The sequence below is a fragment of the Thermobia domestica genome, chromosome 13 (assembly GCF_964235325.1).
Source record: "Thermobia domestica chromosome 13, izTheDome1.hap1.1, whole genome shotgun sequence".
Classification (NCBI taxonomy): Eukaryota; Metazoa; Arthropoda; class Insecta; order Zygentoma; family Lepismatidae; genus Thermobia; species Thermobia domestica.
The window spans coordinates 217,034,163-217,056,783 of record NC_137466.1 but is presented as its reverse complement, the minus strand read 5'-3'; the positions used below and the strand labels follow the sequence as shown (position 1 = coordinate 217,056,783).

Below are 22,621 nucleotides of genomic sequence, written 5' to 3'. Positions count from 1 at the left end.
AAAATAATCTCTGCTATGTTCAAATATAGGTTAGAACAAGTTCACTCCTTAAAAGAATCTTTGCTATAGGGTTCGAATGTATTATCTGTTATGTTCAAATAAGGGTTGAAAAATGAGAACGAGTACACCCCCCGTAGTCTTATGTCTGCTATGTGTTGTTGGAAAATAAGCCATGTTCTTTTATTAGCTGTGCTATGTATTATCTGTTGTGCTGTGTGTTCATAGTCTCAGTGTATTCTATGCTATGTTAAAATAGGGGTTGGAGAACGAGATCACACTTTAAAATGGAGTACATTTAATCTTCGGTGGAACGAATACAACCTCATTATTGTCTTAGTTTTATGTAATTTCTACTATGTTCAAATAGGGGTTGGAAACGAGTTCACTATGTTTCATAGTCATACTCTGTTATGTTCAAATAGGGGTTGGAAAATATGCTCATAAAAGGGAACGAGTTCACCCCTGTTATGTTTCATATTCTCTGCTATGTTCGTTATGTTTCGTAGTCTCTGTCTGATGCGCTATGTTCAATAGGGGTTGAAAAACGAATACACCCTTGTAGTCTCTGTCTGATGTGCTATGTGTTAATAGGGGTTGGAAAATATGCTCATAAAAGGGAACGAGTACACCCCCTAAAAAGTGCTCATAAAAGGGAATAAATTCACCCCTAAAATGGAGGTCGTAAAAGACCGTGTGTAATTTCTGCTATGTTAAAATAGGGGTTGGAAAAGGGAACGAGTTCACCCCTTAAAAAGTGGTCATAAAAGAGAATGAATCTTGTTCTGCTGTATGTTCATAGTCTCAGTGTAATTTCTGCTCTTCTATGTGTTCATAGTCTCAGTGTAATTTATGCTATGTTAAAATAAGGGTTGAAAAATATGTTCATAAAAGGGAACGAGTTCACCCCTAAAAATATGCTCATAAAAGGAAACGAGTCTTATGTATTATCTGTTCTGCTGTGTGTGTTCATAGTCTCCATGTATTCTATGCTATGTTAAAATAAGGGTTGAAAAATATGCTCATAAAAGGGAACGAGTTCACCCCTAAAATGTGCTCGTAAAAGAGAACGAATACACCCCCTAAAAAGTGCTCATAAAAGGGACTAAAGTCACCCCTAAAATGGAGGTCGTAAGAGACCGTGGGCTCACGGTGTACGGTGGTCAATTTCCCAGGGGCTTGTGAGTTGATTAATGCTGTTCCAGGTTGGCCCAGATCGATCCATTTTCTACTACTCTATAAATATCTTTAGAACATTCATTCTGATATCATTTTATAATGATTCGAAACTCATTTTAAAAAATGAACTCCCCTCTTTATGTTAAATAAAAATTTAATTACTGATAAAAGTTGTAATTTAGAATAACATTTTAATCTTCATTTTGGCTATTAAAACAAGTTTGAGGAACTGCTAAAAATAAGTATATACTTTTGAGTATATTCAAGGCAAATACTAATCTTGATCAAGAGATATTAATTTATCACATTGTCTGTCGAGAAAATATTTTTTAATATCAGATTCAACTGATATTAAATAAACATAAGAGTGATGTAAATAAAATTGCATACAATCAAAGAAAATAATTTGTAGTTTTCGGCACAACCAATCTGTCTTCTTCCACGCGGAAACGTTATATATTATGAACTTCTTATTCCAATCTTTGTATTTAGAAGGATCGATTTAATTAAAATAATATATTTTACTTTAGGTAGCAGTAAACATAAAGTTATTGATTAATGTAATTGATTTATTAATGTACTTTATTGATTAATGATTAGTGTATATATAATTTGCTATTTAAGAGTATGTTTTCTGAACACTGTACATAAATTATCTGTTGCAATAGAATAAGGAATGTTAATTACATTAATCAATAAATTTATGTTTACTGCTACATAAAGCAAAATATATTATTTCTAAATACAAAGATTGGAATAAGAAGTTCGTAACATATAACGTTTCTACGTGGCAGAAGAAAGATTGGTTGTGCCGAAAACTACAAATTATTTTCTTTGTTTGTATGCAATATATATATATATATATATATATATATATATATATATATATATATATATATATATATATATATATATATATATATATATAATATTGTAGTTTGACTTCACATACTCCTAACATGATAACAATACACTCGAATACTCTTAACATTCACACTGTAGATCTAACAGTGATTAATACTACTATCAGCGTTACAAAATACCTAACATAACGCTAAGAGTAAAACAATAATCCCAACGCTTACCCACATACACTTAACATTGGTATGATAGGCATTACAATGATTCACATAATCCTAACAGTGATATAATTGTCCTAACAGTTACTCAGACGCTCCTAAAATTAGTACAATAAGTCTAACAATGACTTACATAGTCTAAGCATTTTCTTTTGCAACAGACCTAACAGTAATACACGTTCTTCTAAATTTTACAGTAAACTTGAGAGTGACTCTCATACTCCTAACATTATTACAACATACCTAAAGGTGACTAAAATACTCCTAACTTTGTTACAATAGGAACAATTGTTACTCAAATATTTCTAACATCAGTACAATATGCCTAAAGGTGACTAACATACTTCTAACATTTTCATAACATACTTCTAACATTTTCACACTGACTCACATACTCCTAACATCAGTACAATATGCCTTAAGGTGATTAACATACTCCTAACTTTGTTACAATAGTCCTAATGGTGATTCACATATTCGTAACATCAGTACAATATAACTAAAAGTGACTAACATACTCCTAACTTTGTTACAATAGGCTAATTGTAACTCACATACTCCTAGCATCAGTAAAATATGCCTGAAGGTGATTAACATACTCCTAACTTTGTTAAAATAGGTCTAATAATGACTCACATATTCCTAACATCAGTACAATATATCTAAAGGTGACTAACATACACCTAAAGTTTTTACAATAAGTCTAATTGTAACTCACGTGCTCCTAACATTAATACAATGTGCCTAAAGGTGAATAATATACTTTTAACCTTGTTACAATTTTCCTAAAAGTGACTGACATATTCCTAACATTAATACAATATGCCTGAAGGTGACTAACATATCCCTAAATTTTTTACAATAGGCCTAATTGTAACTTGCATACTCCTAACATTAATACGATATGCCTAAAGGTGATTAACATACTCCTGAATTTGTTACAATAGGCCTAAATGTAACTCACACACTCCTAACATTAATACAATATGGCTAAATGTGATTAACATACTCCTAACCTTGTTACAATAGGAATGTTGGTGACTCACATATTCCTATCATAAGTAAATTATGCCTAAATTTGACTGGCACACTCCTAACTTTTGTTAAAATGCGCCTAATAATGATTAACATACTCCTAACATTGGTACAATTGGCCGAATAAAAACTCGCATACCCCTTAGAGTGTTACTATACTTCTAAAATTAACTAACAAACTCCTAACATTAGTACATTAGACCTGATAGTGAATCACATACTCCGAAAGTGATGTAACAGTACCTACCTTCAATTACATACTCCTAGTATTGGATCAATAGGTAACAGTGACTTCCATACTCCTAATATTGGTACAACAGGTCTGGCGGTGAATTACGTACTCGTAACAATTTGACAATAGATCTAATAGTGAATCACGTACTCTTAACAGTGATACAATACGCCTAACAGGGAATCTCATACTCCCAATATTGGCTGAATAGACCTGAAAGTAAGTCACAGACTCCTAACATTGGTATATTTGGCCTAATCGTAAATGTGTTGTTGGGTTTGTTTTGTTATTTCTTGAAAATTAACTCAGCTTCGATAATATTTAAAATTCGTATTAATCAACAAATAAAATATTTCTAGCAGAGAGATGCATAATGATACTAACATATCATTTTAACAAATATGTATTCTAATATACCGTTTACAGCCATGTATACATATTTTCAGTGTATAGTATGCTTTGAAGCAGTGGCGGCGATTGGACGTTAAAAGTGGGGGCAGGGGGAAGACATGATCTGAGTATTTGTATATCAATGTTAGTTTTCCTGGTTGTTTCTAACATTTTGTTTGACGAGAGCTTGTATAAGTTATAGGATACTATCTTTTTCAGTTAAAATACCGTATTTCTTATTTCAAATTTTATTAAGTAAATTGCAACGCAACGGAAGGGGGTACTAGCCCTTTACACTCTTAAACGAAGTTGTAAGATTTGATTCCTTGCTCATGAACATCTTAAAATTCTGTCTGCAAAATTGTGTGATCTGATTATTTAATCACAAATTTGCAAAATATAAATAGAAAGGATAATATTAATCACAGTAATGAATAATGAGGCTTGTTTTACAAAAGTTATATTGAAAGTGGAGGTATGAACCATGATTCTAGGATAAATATGGAAGATACTCTAGCCGCTTGACTAAAAGCCTATAAATTACCTTTAAAAAAGCCGGAATTTAAAAGGATTAATGAACAGCTTATATTTTAAATTACACACAGGCTATTATATGTATGTTATTAGCTTGGAAAGACAGTAAATACTACAAGCATATGCTATGACATTTAAAGAAATCCCGAAACATGTTCGTTCTTGTACAGCCCTAAACACACCACCGCTCGTTTATTATACTGTAAAACAACGGAAAAGGTATAAGTTGTTTCTTATTACTATTTTTAATTAATATTCTTGACTGAGCTCCTTCGTTGCTAAGCATTAACGTACGCGCCTTTGGCATGGGAGGCCCCGGTTCGATTCCCGGTGGGAGCTCATCGGATTCCACGTTAACTAGTAGATCTACGTTTCCTATAGCCTCGCTGCTGAATGGGATGTTAAACTTAAAAAATCAAAATTTTCCTTACTATTACAAAGAAGAAAAGACATTTTACGAACTGTCAATTTTTGTGCAATTAAAGAATAACTTGTGAAAGGTGTCTTCTTTGCGAAATATTATCTCAATTAGTTTCAAAGTGATTGATTAACTCATATCGGACTTATATCGAGCCCTTGTAAGAAGAAATGAGAGTATGCTCGAAATGTTGTGCTCCAATATGTTAATTTTGGACAATTTTTGTGGCAATTAAAACGTAATTCCTGTAGATTTCTTAACTCCACGGGAAGACAACCGATACATACTCACACAACAGGAGAGATTATGGCATCATTTTTTCTAAATACATACAAATAATTTACATTTCCAAATGAAACTATATATATTATTAGGTCATTTCAGAAAAGTGGGAGGGCAACTGCCCCCATTTGACCCCTAATCGCCGCCCATGTTTCGAAGTTTATCAACAAATTTATCCAAGAAATGAAGGCAAATTCGGTTAATAATAGATAAAAATATAAAAGTGGTAAAAAAAAGTAGCACGGATGCAATTATTTAACTAACATGTGATCATTACGGTACGTACTTTCGCAGTAACGATTTATTACTACTGCTAATTCATCTACCATATGTCACGCTTGACAAGGTAAAAAATTATTACTTCTTATCTTATTTAACAGAATACTTTTATTTGAAACTGTAAATTGTGTCCTTAAATGACTGGAATAATAAAAATAAACTCTAACTTCTTTAACAATGTAGAAGGTCGTTTCAGGTTTATGCTAATGAATTCGGCCCCCATACCACCTTAAGGAATACCGCGTCACCATAAGCAATTATTCTTTATCATGCCTATTAAGCTATCAAACTGTATAAAAGCTTTCGCTGCAGCTACTGCATTGAAGCGCAGATTGATTACGTTTTTTCTAAAGGCTGTCGAGCATACACGGGTATTGAGAACTTATTTTAATTCATTGCATGGAGTCGTCAAAACTATGTTTTATAAAAATTCTTAGTAATGGCTGAAAAAGGGATTTCATGAATTTAGTTTCACGTGCCATCCGCTTTATGTACATAACCACGGATTTGGCTGTATGATTGCTACATCACAACGTAAAATGTATCTTTGGCATATAAAGATGGAGTGTCATCTCTGTATAGTTGTTTCGTTCCAGTAATAAGCTACATCGATTTTAACTTTTTGTCTATTCTGCGTAGTGTAAGTTTTCCATTGTACCAGTAACCACAAACAGCCATAAAGTTGTGTGGAAAATTTCCCATTACAGATTCATATAGAGTTACTCAAAGAAAACGATCTCTGAAATAACTGGATTAATGTGGACCCTTTTATTCATATTCATACAGATACATCCATGCCTCATCCAAAGCCACTACAAATTTCCACCTCTGTAAGATAACATTTATAGAGCTGTCTATTGCTCATTGCATCTCCATAATATGTAAAGGATACACCCTTTTGATTCTTTACTAGTTAAAAGATATTGGACAATTATGTGTTTTACACTCAAGACAGGACATTATACTGTCATTGCTTTGCTTTCTGAAAAGGTAGGCTCTCATCTCGCACCTAGGAATGCACTTTGTGTACTTTTATGAAGGACACCAGGCTTCAGGTGTCTACAATGCCAAATATTGGGAGACCCAGCATCAGCCGGAGTAATCTCACCCACTGCGATTAAACACAGCGCTGATTCCTTTCTTTGACATGCGGAAATCTTTTATCACACAATGCTGACTTGTTTGGGCCGTATAACTTCAAGCAATATCAGAAATGACACAATGTAGCCCTATCAAATACCAAGATTTTCAGAGCCATATCACTACTCAGCCACACAATACCAATCTTAGCTGGATGTAAATAGACAACAGTTTGGAACTATCTAAAATAATTTTTCGAGTGTATTTACAAGTACTGCTACTTAGCAATCAAATTCATTATCATATACATGAAACGAAGTTTATTGGGCTTTATACGCTTGATATTATGTTGCCACGGAGTGCTCCATTTCTTTCTCGTCAGCAGACACTACTGTAAGCAGGATATCCTCAGCTGGTTCGTTTTTAGTCTTTGGTAAAAGTTTGTGGATCACTGGAGTAAAAAGCATTGGATCCATTTTCCTTGGGTCGTTGGGTCCTGAGATAAAACTAACAGCTAGGCCCACCATAATAACAGTCAGCGATCCCATTGTTGCGTACCACAGATAAGACAGCTTGTATAAGGGAAACACATCACTCCTAAAATAAACAGAATACAAGTTACCTTATCGAGAAACACATAATCATAGTGTAGGTATTAAAGAAGTAAGCAGATAACACAGCATGTCATAATCTTAGGTTTGAACTCGTTTAAATATCCTAGATACTGAGGTCAAAAAGTAGCTCTGTCTTTCAGGGACGCTTGTATGTTCAGTGTAAAATTGGTCCTAGTCGATAGTCAACGTGAGCTCCTTCGTGGCTAAGCGGTTAGCGTACGCGCCTTTGACGTGGCAGACCCGGGTTCGATTTCCGGCGGGAGCTCATGTGGTTCGGATTCCACGTTAATCAGTAGATCCACGTCTCATATAGCCTCGCTGCTGAACGGGACGTTAAACTCAAAATCAACTCAACTCGATAGTCAACGTGAGGATCTTTCGATATAAATTTAGGGCAGAACTAAGTTGGTATTATTCTTACAACGAGAAGCTTAGAAAAATTTCGTGTATCTAGTTTTCAGATTACCGTAAGGTAACCATTCTCAGATCAGAAGTATAAACACATATGGAGCTTCAATGAACCGGAAGTTATCGTATCGAGTAGTAAGTATCAGACTCAAACTATAAACCCTCTTTTATTAACCATCTCATTAACTTTATTGCTCCATGGTCAAACTTAAGTAATTTATTATTTTACTCTATTACCAGGTTAAGGTTCTAGTAAAACGGTAATTTACTTACAGTCCTGGGAGATATTCTTTTACTGTGTTCTCAGGTAATTATAACTCTACACACAGAGCCCGAAGTACATGATATGGCATACAAGTATGTCAAATCTTCTCCTAATAGGGCACACACATATGTCGTAATGATACTAAACACACTGCCAACAGCGTAAATAATACTCTCACTAAACACACAGCAAGAATACGCTAGAAATATTAATTTTAGTGGAAATAATTCTAATTTAGTCGCTAGACAACATTTTAAAAAATGCTAAATTTCTATTCTAACAATGATAAATGAACCAATTGTTTTTGATAAAAATATCCTTAAAAATTTCTAGATCAAGCGACAAAGTGCTACCTTGGTAACACTGATAACAAGAGACAAACGATAACCGCCTCACGTTTCAGCGCATGTGTATAAATTGTTGACGTACAGTTATATCATCTGAAACACTGCCTCAATGATCAAAACATAACATACTAATCCGTGAAAACTAATGAAAACAAGGCAGTAGATCATTCTGACATGCTATAGTTGTTCACATTTTTTATGTTCATAGCGGACATATCCGTAATGTCAAAAAATCGACATATTTTCTTATGTCCACGATTAGAAGGCAATTCATTTATACACATTAAAGTATGTCCAAATTTGAAGACATGCATTTTTGTGTCGTTTTGAGTCGTTTCTGGCTCTGTATGTATAGTTCAATGTCTGAGAAAAGACAAGTCAGGATGTCAAAAATAGTAATAGTCTCCTTTCTGTCCTTTAGAGAAGAATTTTTCAAAAGACTGACATATGTATCATCTTTTTTTTAATTAAAGATCTATATACCAATTTCTACACATACATAGGCCTATTAAGCAAATCCTAATGTTGAACACCTTTTGAATAAATAAATAAATAGTAAAAGTTGTTCTATTTTTTTCTTGGGAGCGGGATTTTTAAAATGACTGAAACACGTCTCCCATATTTTTAATAAAGCATTTATATGCCGAATTTCATCTTCATGAGTTCAGAGATTTGTCAGATACTCAACTCTTGCCAGAAAATTTGAAATTTCTTTATTTCATATTTTTTTTTAAAAATTTACTTTCTCATCCCTTGGTTTTTTGACGACATGAGGGTACTGTCTAATATTCACGTTTTTAGACATAGTAGTGTGGCCTGGGTTATGGAACCAGTTACTTCTGCTTTCTTATAATAATGTAGATTAGGTAGGTAAATTTTATAAACATTTTTTGATTTTCCATTTGATTCGGGAAAATGAAGCTTTTGATACATTGTGTACGTAGGGTAGAATATTTTTAACCTCACATTGGAGAATTAATATAATAATTACGCATTTTCACTTACAAGGTTTCTTTCGTCATTGCTGAGGTAGATTTTATTGTGACATTAGCTAATTGTAAGATTTCTGGTGTGCAACCTTCTACTGTTGTAGGCTTCTTTGGGAAAACAATTTTTCTAGAGGTTAGAGCTTCTTGAGCACCGAAATAAGTCCATCCAACTAAGAGAACACTCACTGTGTAACCGATCAATGCTCCCTGAAAAGATGAAACATTACCCTGACCTTAGCTTCCAAATTGTATTCAATTCTAAAGAATGTGGAGTTAGGAATAAGGGATATTAGAATATGGAATGTTAACCAGGCAACTCTTTTAAAGCTGGTATTCATCTGCACTTAGGAAATATTGAAATATAGAAATAAAATGAAATATAAGTATGAGCTTTCTAGTTATTTAGATTCGAAAAGCGGTATTCTTATACACAAATGCGTTACTAAAATACATATTTAAATCAAATGTGGACAGTACTTTGTACTACGCACAATTGTTGTTAATTATTCACTCACTAGCTGTTTCATATTAGCTTTGCTATCCTAAATAACTTAAACAGAAATACAAATCATTGACCACAGTATTTTTTTATTATTTTTTTTTTAAAATAATAATAATAACTGTGTAACAGTTTCGCCAACGAACTGAACACATTGGCTTTATCAGACACTCTAGAAACAATAGGGAGTTACATCCAAATATAACACGATCCTAGAAATTGGTCCTGAACGCTGATTGGCTGGTCAGAACCGACTCAGCCAATCATAACAAAAATTGACAAAAAAGTTGAAGTGTTAGGACTAGTGATGTAAAATTTCAGGAAATTTTGAACCTGTTGGTAAAAAAAGTTTTTTTTTTCCGGTTTCTTTCAGGAAAAGTTGGGAAAATAACAAAAATCTTTGTGTTAGGTTAATTTTACTAGTAAGAAAACCCTTTTCTTTCTCGAACGCGTGAAAAATGTAAGTTAAGAAATTTCAATATTGCAAATATTAAAAAAGAAAGAACATTCGGAAATGAAACTGTTGTAATTATTCTTGAAAATTGATAGTCTTCGCTCATTTCCTTTATGTGTTTTTTAGTCATTTATTCGTGGTTGTGCATTAATTACAAAACTTTTACAGTTCCATACACATGTAATATTAAGAAGCGTTTCTCTTGTAACAAATAAGGCTTTTGAATGAAACTGTGTTCTTAATGTGCTCTTTGATCTGGTAAAATTTTGTTAATTTTAACCAAACTACTTCTTGAAAGAGAAAGCTGTAGGCAAATTTCACTAATACTCAATCTCTAAAACATATAAGTACTATTATATAATATTATAATATAGACTCGCATATAAACATTTTATATACCTAGGTATACAAAATATTGTATGTATAGAAATACCTGTTTTCTAGAGACAGAAATTAACTACATATATAAAAATAAAAATGACAATATTTAGTAACTTATCAACTCTTGAACCACGAGACTGATCTCGATAAAATTTTCAACATAGATGATATTCGGGCCAGGGACGCTTTTTATTATTTTACACTGAATGTGCGATTTGGAAGAAGGAAGTGGGACATATATTGAAAATGACCGATATTGGTGTCGAATCCATCGTTTTCGGGGTTGCTCAAGTGGACACTGACACTTCCGATATCGTTTAAATTCAAATTGAGGCCCGCAGCTTAGGGGAAGGGGAGAAAAGATACAGTAAAAATGATGGAAAATGGTCGATATTAGTGTCGAATCCATAGTTTTCGGGGTCGCTGAGATGAACAGTGAAATTTCCGATGACGTCTAAATCCAAATTCAGCGCCGTACGTTGATGAAGGGGGAGAGGTGATATATATAAATGATCGAAAATAACATATATTATTGTCGAATCCATATTTTTGGGGGTCACTGAGATGAACAGTAACACTTCCGATGTGGTTTAAATCCAAATTCATACACGCAAGTTGGGGAAGGGGCAGACTCGTATCCACGTTGGAACTAGGGGGTCCGCCCCCATAAAGTTTGCTGACTCACCCTAAACTTTTCACGGTAGGCTTGCAAATTAACTATAATATGGAGATGAACTATAATATGGTTAGATCAACCCTCACTAACTTAGCCGGGCCCCCCTAAGTTAAGCCGGGCCATCCTGGCTACATGACTGGGAAGGGGGATATATATATTGTAAAGTTTTGTCCCATACAGGTATAGGTAGAGCGTTAATAAAAAGAGTGTCCGGAATCGATCGCCCACTACCAATTTTATTTTAAAATTTCTCTATAAAAGTATTTTCACTAAATACTGTAGACATTAATCTCTCTAATATCAAAGGTTAGTTATAGGTGGTCTTTGACCGTAAGGTCGTAGACAGGGTCTCTGCAGATCCCCTTGTATGCTAAGCGGAGTGGAATTAGGTGCCCAAAGCTCCGAAAAAAGCAGTGGGTAGGTTAGTTGGCCAACAGAGCCCCGAAGCGGGCTAAGCTAGGAGAAAGGATAGGCGTAGTACCGAAGCAGACTAGAGGCCCTGGGGTTAGGTTACTCCTAAAATCCCGAAGCAGACGGTAGGAGGGTCAGCAGAAAACTGGTACTTGTACATTGTCCATCCAATTTATAGGGTTCCTTGGGTGGCGGTGGCGCTAGTGTTCCGATATCGTCTTCTGCTCCGTGGGAGGGGCTAGAAGCCGTCGTCTGTAAGTGATTGTAGATCCAGCACAAGGAAGATATAAAATATAGACCTGTAAGTTGATTTAAACGTATTAAACAAAATGATTCTGGTCCCGTTATTTTATCAATTTCCTGTCATAAAGCGGAACTTCATAACATAGCTTAAGATAATTTAAATAAGATTATATTTTAGTATCTTTTATAGCGATAACTCCATTATCTCACAGTGCTAACTTTAAAAGAGTGCTGCACATATATTTGTTGCCACTAATTTCCCCTATTCTAATACAAGAAAGATAAGTACTCAATGATCTTAGCTGTAAACTAGTAAATATAAAATAGTTTTCATTTTAAAAGCATAATGTAGTAACATATTCGAAAATTTCAATTTTTCCCAAATTTTCCGTTTTTTTCAAAGCTCGGGGGAAAACGTTAAAAAACTGTTCTTTTAACCTAAAATTTCAGGTTCTTTCCCAGGCCTTCAGAACACTAGTTAGAACAGGAACAAACGACTTGATCAGAAAGTGTAAGAAGATCAGATTCATCACAAAAGAGCAAAGCTGCGTTATTGATTGGAATGCATTACTTAAAATTGACGAACAGTGGGACAAATTATTGGAACGACTTAACTTGTATCTTAGTTTTCTGCCGCACCACGGACGGAAAGGGATTTATGGTGTTTATTTCCACATTTGCCAACTTTTGTTATGATTGGCTGAGTCTATTTTGACCAGCCAATGATCGTTCAGAACTAGTTTCTGGGATCCTGTTATAGTTAGATGGAATTACCAGTTGATTCTGTAGTGTCTGATGAAGGTAACATCTTCAGTTAGTTGGTGCAAGTGTTGACAGTTATTACTTTTAAAATAAACGCTGATTTGTTCAGTGTTTTTTATTTTTAGTTTCAGTTATTCCCGTACACAAAACAAAGAATCTGAATACTCTTACCTACTCGTAAAGGAATTTAGGATATAAGAGAAAGTGCTGAAATGTTCCTGGCTTTGCTTACAAAAAGTAGAGCTAACGCGATAAAATTACACAGCTATTTAACATATTCTCTCCTGAAATTGATGCACAGGTGGCAGCGATGTTGCAGCTTTTCTAACCCTTGCAAATAAATTACCTTTGATTAGGCTGAACCAGGTTTCCTTAGTGTGGTGAGCGTAAGGAATATCCTTAAAATGAAAAATTCCTTGAAGTTTAGAAACACGTGCTAATTGGAAGGAGCCAGATCGATGAATAGGGTGATGTCAGACCAATTTGAGTCTCAAGGTTTTCAATCTGACAGTCATAACGTGGGATGCGTCACCTGGACAATTATCGTGCGTAGTGAGAATTTCTACGGACACATTTGAGAGAAATTTAGTCTTAATTGTATCATGTATCTGATCCGATAGGTTAACATAATACTCGCCGGTAAAATTGGGATTTTGATATAGGTAGTCCAGGAAAAGAATAGAATATGTCTTTGTTTCAGAAAATTGTAGCCATGAACTTGTTTCCTGATATCTGAATCTCGAACTTCATTGGACTAGAGACACGGACTGTGTCACTCCATTGGCTGATCGTTGGTTTCAGAATCATGCATATCGAACAAATTTCATCCTTGATTTCTTAGAGATTTGTACATTGTAGACCTCATAACCTCACAATACCTGGTTTCAAGCTTGTCTTGAGAAATGGTAAGGAGTTCAAGCCAAGTACGCTGGCCAGATTGTCAAACGCTCCATATTTGGATATACAGTGCGATTTGAATGAATTAAATAACTACTTCCTGTCATTCCTCTTCTTCATAGAGTGAGAGGCGACAATGCAGCAGACATAGATGAAGCTGTTGGTGGGATCCCCTACTGGTGGAGGCAAACTGCGTGAAGAAGAAACCAATCTCCGAAATGGTTTAATAACACAGACCATTGGGCACAGAGTGTATTTGGTACCTCAGCCTGATGATTTTGATGGTGGTGAGACAGACTATTGTAGCCGCCTTTACCGACGGGGTGCTATTGGTGTCTCCCAAATAGAAATTACTTCCTAGTAAAGGCGATTTATATAATCGATTAATACCTATAATTTTCGGTGCCAGTAAAATGAAGTAGACCTAATAGTCTTTCGTACCAACCCAACGCGTCACCAATCTCCTTCTTATCGTGAATTTAAAATATTACTTCTCGTATCGACTGCCATCTTGTTTTTCTCATTTCGTGGGCAGTACTATAATTATTGTAATTTTATAGTAAGATATTGTAATTAAAACTATTATTGCAAAGGATTATAATTACATACACATGGGTGCGGAGTTTATACCTTTTAAAATACAACTGTGTGACCATGTTTTTAATCAAAATTGTAGATCAAAATTTGTCTGGGACTTGGGATCAAAATAGCTTGACTTTGCCTCAGACATTTTCGGTTAATCTAAAAGGCAACTTCGTCGGGGTTTCAACTGAACGAATTTAAAATAATACAAAATGGAATCCATACATCTAATCGTGGAGAATTTCCATGATTTACTTTAATTTTATGTTTTGATTAATAATTTCATCTTATAGTAATAACAAAGGTAATTCGTATTCTCCAACCAGACTTGAACAGCATTTTATTTGTATGTACAGTTGCAAGTTGTATCGTTCCACACAAGTATCTCGTAAGTTTTAGAGGCAAACTAATAGAATCTCTCTTCTTGTATACCTACCAATGTATTTGCCCATGGGAAAAACATTCCTAACGAAAAAAGTCCAAAGAGAACACTTGTTGTTACTGTAGATACGCTCGATGCTGTCTAAAAAAAGACAAAAAAGTGTTATTAGAATAAACTATATAGAAAGCCTCGAAATGTTAAGATATTGTTCACGTACTCTTTACAAGAAAATGTTAGACAGTTTTAGAAAACAAATCTACTTAGTTCGATATCACAACCAGGGGACTCTCGAATCAGCCTTTATGCTTTCTTTTTTCCCAGGATACTTTGTGTTCGGTGATATCACCCGGAGGTATCGCGAAGGATGTTATAAAGTAGAAGATCTACCCATAATACAAAAATTTGAAGCCATACGTATCCTATGATTGGTGATTTTCTTACCTGTGAAAGGTTATTCTGGGTAATTTCGTCTCAGTCTTATTTGTACACCTATACGTGCAGCGTGTAACAATTGTATAACATAAATCTGAAGCAACGATTTAAATAAAAATAAACGACAGACGCACTCTATGTCTACATATTAAGACATGCAATATTTTGAGCTAACATATATGGCGGTAACGAAAGTAGCCAATCAGACGTGTCAATGGTAGGTTGTTTTTTGGCTAGACACATATGAGTAGATACTCTATTTTATAACATTCTTGGGTATCGTTAGGTATCGCTCAAGAAAACCAGTGAAATAATGCATGCGCGATTACGCTATTTGATATACTGTTTCAAAATGGGCAAAGGTTTCTCTAAATGAATTCACGGACTCGAAGCCCATCAGAACGTTGAACGAGAACTGGGCTACCTGTTACTTTATATACCTTGATCACAATGATGGAAAGTTGTTTTGAATAGAATTTGGAGTTGGATATTTTTCGAGTATTTACTTTTGGCTAATTTATTTTGCAAACAAATTGGCTCTAGTAAAAAATAGCCCAGCAAATATTTGAATGAAGTGCATTGGAATTAAGGTTCACAGGAAATGTACAGACTTGCATTACCCTATCGTAACTTAACCTACTCTATTCTATTCTAATCTATTTTACCCATTGTATCCTAGTTTACCCTACTTCACCCGGAATCAATCTAAATTTTATGCCATTACTAATCCCGATAATGGCAATGTATTTGTCCTCAAAGAAAGCAGGGAAACAGCTAACAAACAATATATGTCTAAGGTATACCTTTCAGGAGACTTCAATCTACAACAAAGCAAACCTACTAACATAGTCAGTAGTTAGAAAAATCATTCATTGATCTAAGCAGCATATTAATTTAGAATAGTGTTTAACCTTATTAGAAATAAAATAGCAGCGAATTGTTTTCTTTCTATCTTATTAGAAATGCTTATATGGATATTATATTGTTATAAGATTATTGTGCTCGCCTGAAGATTTGTTATTTTTAGAACTGACTCTAATAACTTCATCAGAAATGTTATATTATAGAAATATTTACCAATATTGAGAAGCTACGATGTGTTTTTTTTAGCACATTGACTTATATAAGGAAGCATTTTATCCATTTTCCTTGAAATGAACTCCAATTTTAAAGAACTGATTTTACTGACTTCTTATTCAAATCTAATTAAGTTCTTTTCTGATTTTATCAAATGAATTTGTATTAGAAATGTAATATTACTTAAAATAGCACTTGATCATTTAATATTAAAGTTACAAAAAACATTAAATTTTCAAGAAGTAAGAAATATGTTAATGAACTTGTAAATGACAATAAATAAAATAAAACTAGCAAAATTCCAATTGATTTCAAAGATAACCGAAAATTAATTCAGAACATAAACGAATGGACCAAAACTCGAACGCAGTTGAAACATTATCCAATTCTATCGGTTTTGCTTCTTACCGACTTAAAGTTAATTTGAACTACTTCCTGAGAAAATCAATATTTTTATTTAAATATTAATAAAGTGTGACAGTTTCACCACTTATCTACAGTATGATCAGGTGTCAGACACTATGATATACGTTACTGTCTACTTTGGCTTTATTAGACATATCATATACGTCTCTATCTACTTTGGGTTTATCAGACACTATGTTATACATGACTATCTACTTTATGTTTATCAGACACTATGATATACATTACTATCTACTTTGGCTTTATCAAGCACCATAAAATATATAGTGATATATTTCGTATTATGTCATGAAACTAAATTACATAGTTGGTCAAACAGTTATACGTTAATAATTTTTTTAAATAAAAACAGTAATTGCTCAGCGACTAGTTGAAATGAAGTTCAAGAGACATATTTTAAACATTTAACTATCCTATTCAAGTAAAAACAAACAAACAAACAAACATGTTACACCACTTAAAAACACGTTCTCGATAATTAAGTTCTTCTAAATTATTAAATGTAGCAAGAGATGCAGATAAATTTTGTTTGAGTAAGTGATATCAGTATTACAGTAGGTGTTAGTTTGCTAAATGCAGAGACAGGGAGTCGATTGGTAACTTTTAAACATGTTAAGTGTGAATATTATATAAAATATTTTTAAATGAGGTTTTAGAGACATATTCTTACCTGTAAAATGAATCCTAATTTTTCGACAATAAATACTTCTGCTACACATATCACACCAATGATGACCACTATAACTTTCATAATGAAACTAGCTGTGGCTTCCGAGATACTTCTTTTTAAAGATGGCCTCACGAAATCCATCATGATTACTCCAGACATTGCGTTAAGGCCAGTGGACATTGTGCTATCAATGTTTCAAGTTAAGTTGCAATAATTATATTTTAATATATTTAAAGTTTTTGTAAGATTTATTGTATCTTGTATTCTACAACACACACACACATTTAGAGTACAAATATTTCTAGTTAATAATGGGTTAGCGACAATAAATAATTAAATGAATAAAAGATATAAAAAATGAAATGTTCGGAACTCAATGTACGAAATCATGTTACTTGGTGTACTTTTATATTTTATACAGTTATACAAATAGCAATACATTGTGTCATCTGTAAGAAACAAGAGTGAGAAAAAGTTATCATTAGGGATTTTTCTATGTCATCATTCGCGGAACTCAAGACTGATTATTTCATTAAATTTTAAAAAAAAGTTAAATATGTCAATTGTAAGCAGTGCAGTGCAGTGACATATCTAGGTATACCTTACTTTAATGGGAACAGAAGACTAAGAGATCTTGTAGAGTATTTGTAGAAACACTGGCAACGAACTAATAACATTCCTTATTTCCTATAGTCTTTCTACGATTCTAACTATAATACTCGTGTCATCTGCATACCTCACTTTGTTAATCTTAAAATCTACAATTTCATTAATGCTTCCTTCATTAAATGTTCATTGTAAACGTTGAATAATTAGGGTGACATACTATATTCTTGTTTCTCTCATTTCCAGTGTCCACACTATTGGTTTATTTTTGATTCAAGCGCAACTTCACTCACCGTTTTCTGTACAGGTGGCAAATGAGTTGTCCGTTATTCTAGTTGACTGTGACTTTTTTAAAGTATTTTCAGAATTATGGTTCAGTTGACCCGATCGAAATCTTTTTGACAGCTAATAAAGGACATACACAACTTTTCCTCAGGCCTTGAGTTCGTTCTGACATATTTCTCATCAACCTTTTCCTTTCCGGAATCAAAAGTGATCTTTCTCCATTATTTCTTCTATCTTATTTTCCAGCCATCTGTTCAGTATGCTCACAATAATATTTCCAGTGTGGGAAATATGACTAATTTTTTCTGTGATCACTTTACTTGTTTTCTTGCTATTTCTTAGGTAATTCAACCACGGTAACATCAAGAAAATCCTTTCCCATTCTTCACTCAGGTAGATCGTTTAGTTAGTGAAGTCCGTACTTCCATTACAATGTCTCTTTATTCCTTGAGCAAATCTGCTGGTATGCCGTCGTTTCAAATGACCTTCTTTTGCATGTTATGATGTTTTGTACACTTCACTTTTCAATATACCTAGTTTATTTTCTTCATCATTCACCTCTTCCTCCTGTTTGGATCGTATGTTTTTTGCAGCAGTTCACATCATACAGATCCTTGATGTACTTCTCCCAGATTCTAAGAATTCTTTGATGTTCAGTGATTACATAACCTTGTTGATCTTCGATTCTAAATTTGTGTATACTGTGTTAGCATCCCCTTCTAATTCTTTTGATTTTTGGTACATCAGATTATATCTATCGCATCGTTCAAGTTCTATTAAGAGGCGCATTCAGAAAGTAACTTTTCTACGCATTCCATAGATGGGAAACCGCACCTAGGGAATCCAAAGATACTTCGTGCACGTAAGAGAGTAAAATCCTAGCATGGCTTATGCGCCAGCGGAACTTCCCCACTGCTCTCAGTGGTGTCGTGACAGTGGTTGAAAATAGATGTTCCTGTTCCAGCTCCCACCGCATGTGAAGTTCGAGCAGCGGTCAAGTTTTTGAATGCACAGCTCATAGCTCCGATTGAAATCCATGCAGAATCGCTGCTTCACAATAACGGAACTCAGCGGTCAGTTTCCGCAGATTTTTCGCTCCTTATTCCACATCATTGTCACGAAGCGCCTGTTGTTCAAGAAGTTGTGTGCCAGGTGGGTGTCAAAGCAACTAACTCCAGAACACAAGACAAGCCAGCATCTGTTCTTACAGGTCAAGAGATTCTTGTCAAGTTAGGATCAGCATTTTCAAAAGACGGAGAGGCAGAGGAGGTTGTCAAACAGTGGTTTCAATCTCAGACGGCAGAGTTCTATGACACAGGTATAGACAAGTTGGTGCCACGGTATGACAAACGTCTAAATTTCGGCAGTGAATATGTTGAAAAACAACTTAACATATCCTTATCTGGTACAATAAATGTTTCTATTCAATTGTATTTTGTTTCTGTTCAAGGCCTTTGGGAAAGTTACTTCTGGATACAACACGTATTTCCTCACACATGTGTTTCATGTACTTCTGTTTGGCTTTGATTAGTTTGGATGCGTTTATTTTGCACTTTTTTTCGCCTACGTGATATGTACACCTTAACACTGGATAAAACTTCATTATCTCCCATTGAGAATTGAGCCTGTAATCATTCAGTTTAGCCACTTGGCCATACAGAGGCACATTGAATTTTCACTTTCGATTTCCTTAGTGATATTACGAATAAGAGTACCTTTAAAATATTTTTTAAAAGGAATGAGTACCGAAAAAATTTAGACCCATAATATGAGAAATGTATGTGTTCGCGTAGTAGGAAATGTTGTTTACGACATTTTGTGGTAGCGTTTTAATAGCAGTATTTAACACTACTATCTATTGTAGAATAATACAGTTCTGGTTCGTTAGTATGCTATTCTTTTGAAGTGCAAATATTCCACGCACCTAAACCTATAAAATGTATGTATTTGACAAACAGTATCCTTCTTTCTCCAGCTATACTTGTAGTTGTGATCTCATTCTTTGTTTAATATGATTTCTCAAAGGAAAAATATTTTTATATACTGAAAATTTATAAGCTTAAATGCAGAAAATCGCTATCGACTGGAATGAACACTACAACCTTATCTATTTCATTGTTTGTATAAGACTTTTGGTAGTACGATTGGTGGAAGGAGCAAGCATGTAAAATTGTTATCCACAATAATGTGGTTCTAAATAGATACGTAAACTAAACCAAGGACATAACAAAAGTTATTTTCTTATATCTTATATTTGAAGAACTATATATAGTGCAGCCAAACCCAAATTATCACTTAATTCAGTATGATGTGCTTATTCCGTACTCGATTGGAAAACTCGATTTAGGGGCCATTCAAAAAATGCGGCCCCTAATACAAAAATTAATTATTGGCCAAGATCGCAATCTTTTGATGCAGTTTTTTGATCACTCCTAAAATTCTGGTTTTAGTTCTTATTAATAGGGAAATCTTACAAGTATCCTACTATCAGAAAAAAGCTATGGAAAGAAAAGAAAGAATGAAAAGAAGAGAAAATTTTATTCGATCCGATGTCAAAATAATTAGATTAGTTTTTAGTTGTTCACAGTACTGAGTCAACCAAGGGGGCTCCATCGGAAGAGATTCGTGGTGTTTAACATATATTCATATTTTCTGGCCGTAGCACGTTATTTCAAGCCTCAAAAAGAGTTTTTCTATTTGTTTGTATATCTCGGTTCGAAATGTTGATTAGAGAAGCATAGGCACACATTATAGACACTAGATTTAAACCAATTAATTCAGCATTTTACTCCTTTTTGTCTCGCCTTTCCTTCCCTTACCCATCTTACTCATTGTAAACTTTTAATTTCTCTTCCGTACTCCAAAAATAGAAAGCACGATTGCCAGGAGTCACTGAACCGAGCTTAATTGTATTTTTTCTTATAATTTTATTATTTTTCACTATTTCTTGGGAACATTTTCATACAACAAATACTTTTTTATTATTTCCGCTAACTAACCATTTAACTTTAACAAAAAAGGAACGAAAAGTGTAATATATGCGAAAGGTTGTGAGCTAGAAGTATATGCGCAAGATTTAATGAGCATAGTTGTACGTAGGTATTGCAAACTTTGTGTTTTTAAAATTATTTACGAGTAGTTTTATACTCAATGACTAATTTAATTTTGCTCGGTCATGAGCGTTCATTAAGGGAAGTTTGTGATGCTAGTGATAATTTCTTTTATCTTCATTAGTTATTTTTACATTCGTTTTAGTTATTGTACCTCTATTTCGCATTGACTACTACTTGTACTATCTTAAAAAAGTCATGTACATGAACTTACGAGGCGAGTCGAGACTTTTCCTTTTGTCGTCTCGCCTCGTGACCAACTATGATAGTGACATTCTGTGTTTACCTCATTACCTAATTTTATTTTTGAATTCGTTTCGTTTATTATCATTTGTGTTCGTTTAAATTATTTGCTAGATATTTTGAGTTGCTGCAGTCTTTTTCCTGTTATCGAGGAAAATTACAGAGAGTTAACTGGAAATTTGAGCAGATTCACAAACTCAACTCCGACTTCAAATAGAAAGAAATTCGAATTTGACAATATAAACTAGAAATTTCATAGTTACTGCCCTTCTATTGTTATGCTTCCACAAGACTAAAGTCCAAGCGTCTCTAAATCTGATGACACTGATTTACTTCTTTCACTTCCAAAGTGGGGATTGTAACCTTATTTTAGTGTGATCAAATTGATATCCTTTTAGAGATTGAATTATGGTATAAATAACTCACGAGAACAAATAAATTTCAACAATTGTTGTATTGTTATTTTACTGGTATTGTAAGTATAACATATCTTTACCTGAGCGCTGCACTAAAAATTCCTGCAAGAAAGATTCCAGGTATTCCAGGTGTAGAACTGGCGATATCCATAACGAAATATGGCAACAACTGGTCAGGTTTTGTTATGGCCTGTTTAAGAAAATACATGGATTCATATTAGAAATCATCTTCATATTTAATATAATTTTTATGTTCTTGTAAAAGTTGATTAGCTTTGGTGATATATATTCACAATATGTTATATGAGATTATTATTTTGTTTAATAGGAATTGCTATTAGATTAGTGTTCTGGGCTGTTGTTACCTCGTTTAAAAGATATTCAGCTCTTGGAGCTTAATATTGAAAAATATTTCTTGTAACTTGAGAGTAACATAACGAAACTACATATGCCATTTTAATCGATTACCTTCTGGCATTACTCTGTCAAGATCATAATACCATCCCTAGAACTTGTGTAGACACGTGGTTGTAGCATGTTTATTCTAAAACTAACTTAACATCATTCAGGTATTAGATAATGACATTCACATGCGTCAAAATGAATCAAATGACTTCTTAAGGATGTATAAATTCGGAATATATTGAGAAAAATCTGCAAAAAGACCTTTTTAAAATTTTTTCAGCATATTGAGTCCTTACTTTTAGATATATGCACAAAAATTCTGCTTAAAATACTATAAATCCTAGACTATATAGTTGATAAGTTTTGTTGAAATATGGTTAATAAGTATGAACGAAAATTTTCAGCAGTATATACATTTAGAGGAAGAGAGACTAATAACACTTTGTTTCGAAGTTAGAAATCTGTGGCGATTACAGCCTTTCGGTATGGTCCTTGTAACATACAATGCTAGACAAAGTTGATTATGCAAAGAAACA

General features: G+C 33.8%; 1 protein-coding gene across 1 annotated transcript in view; it reads right to left on the bottom strand.

The window, feature by feature from the left end:
• Positions 1-6,849: 6,849 nt before the first annotated feature.
• Positions 6,850-22,621, bottom strand: part of LOC145667974 (sodium-coupled monocarboxylate transporter 2-like) — a 45,243-nt gene continuing 29,471 nt past the window's right edge. Inside the window, exons 6-10 of the mRNA XM_081735399.1 lie at positions 21,761-21,870; positions 17,021-17,204; positions 14,470-14,556; positions 9,145-9,335; positions 6,850-7,102 (exon numbers count right to left, since the gene is read on the bottom strand). Coding sequence (XP_081591525.1) covers positions 6,850-7,102; positions 9,145-9,335; positions 14,470-14,556; positions 17,021-17,204; positions 21,761-21,870 — 825 coding nt within the window. The remainder of the gene's footprint in view (positions 7,103-9,144; positions 9,336-14,469; positions 14,557-17,020; positions 17,205-21,760; positions 21,871-22,621) is intronic.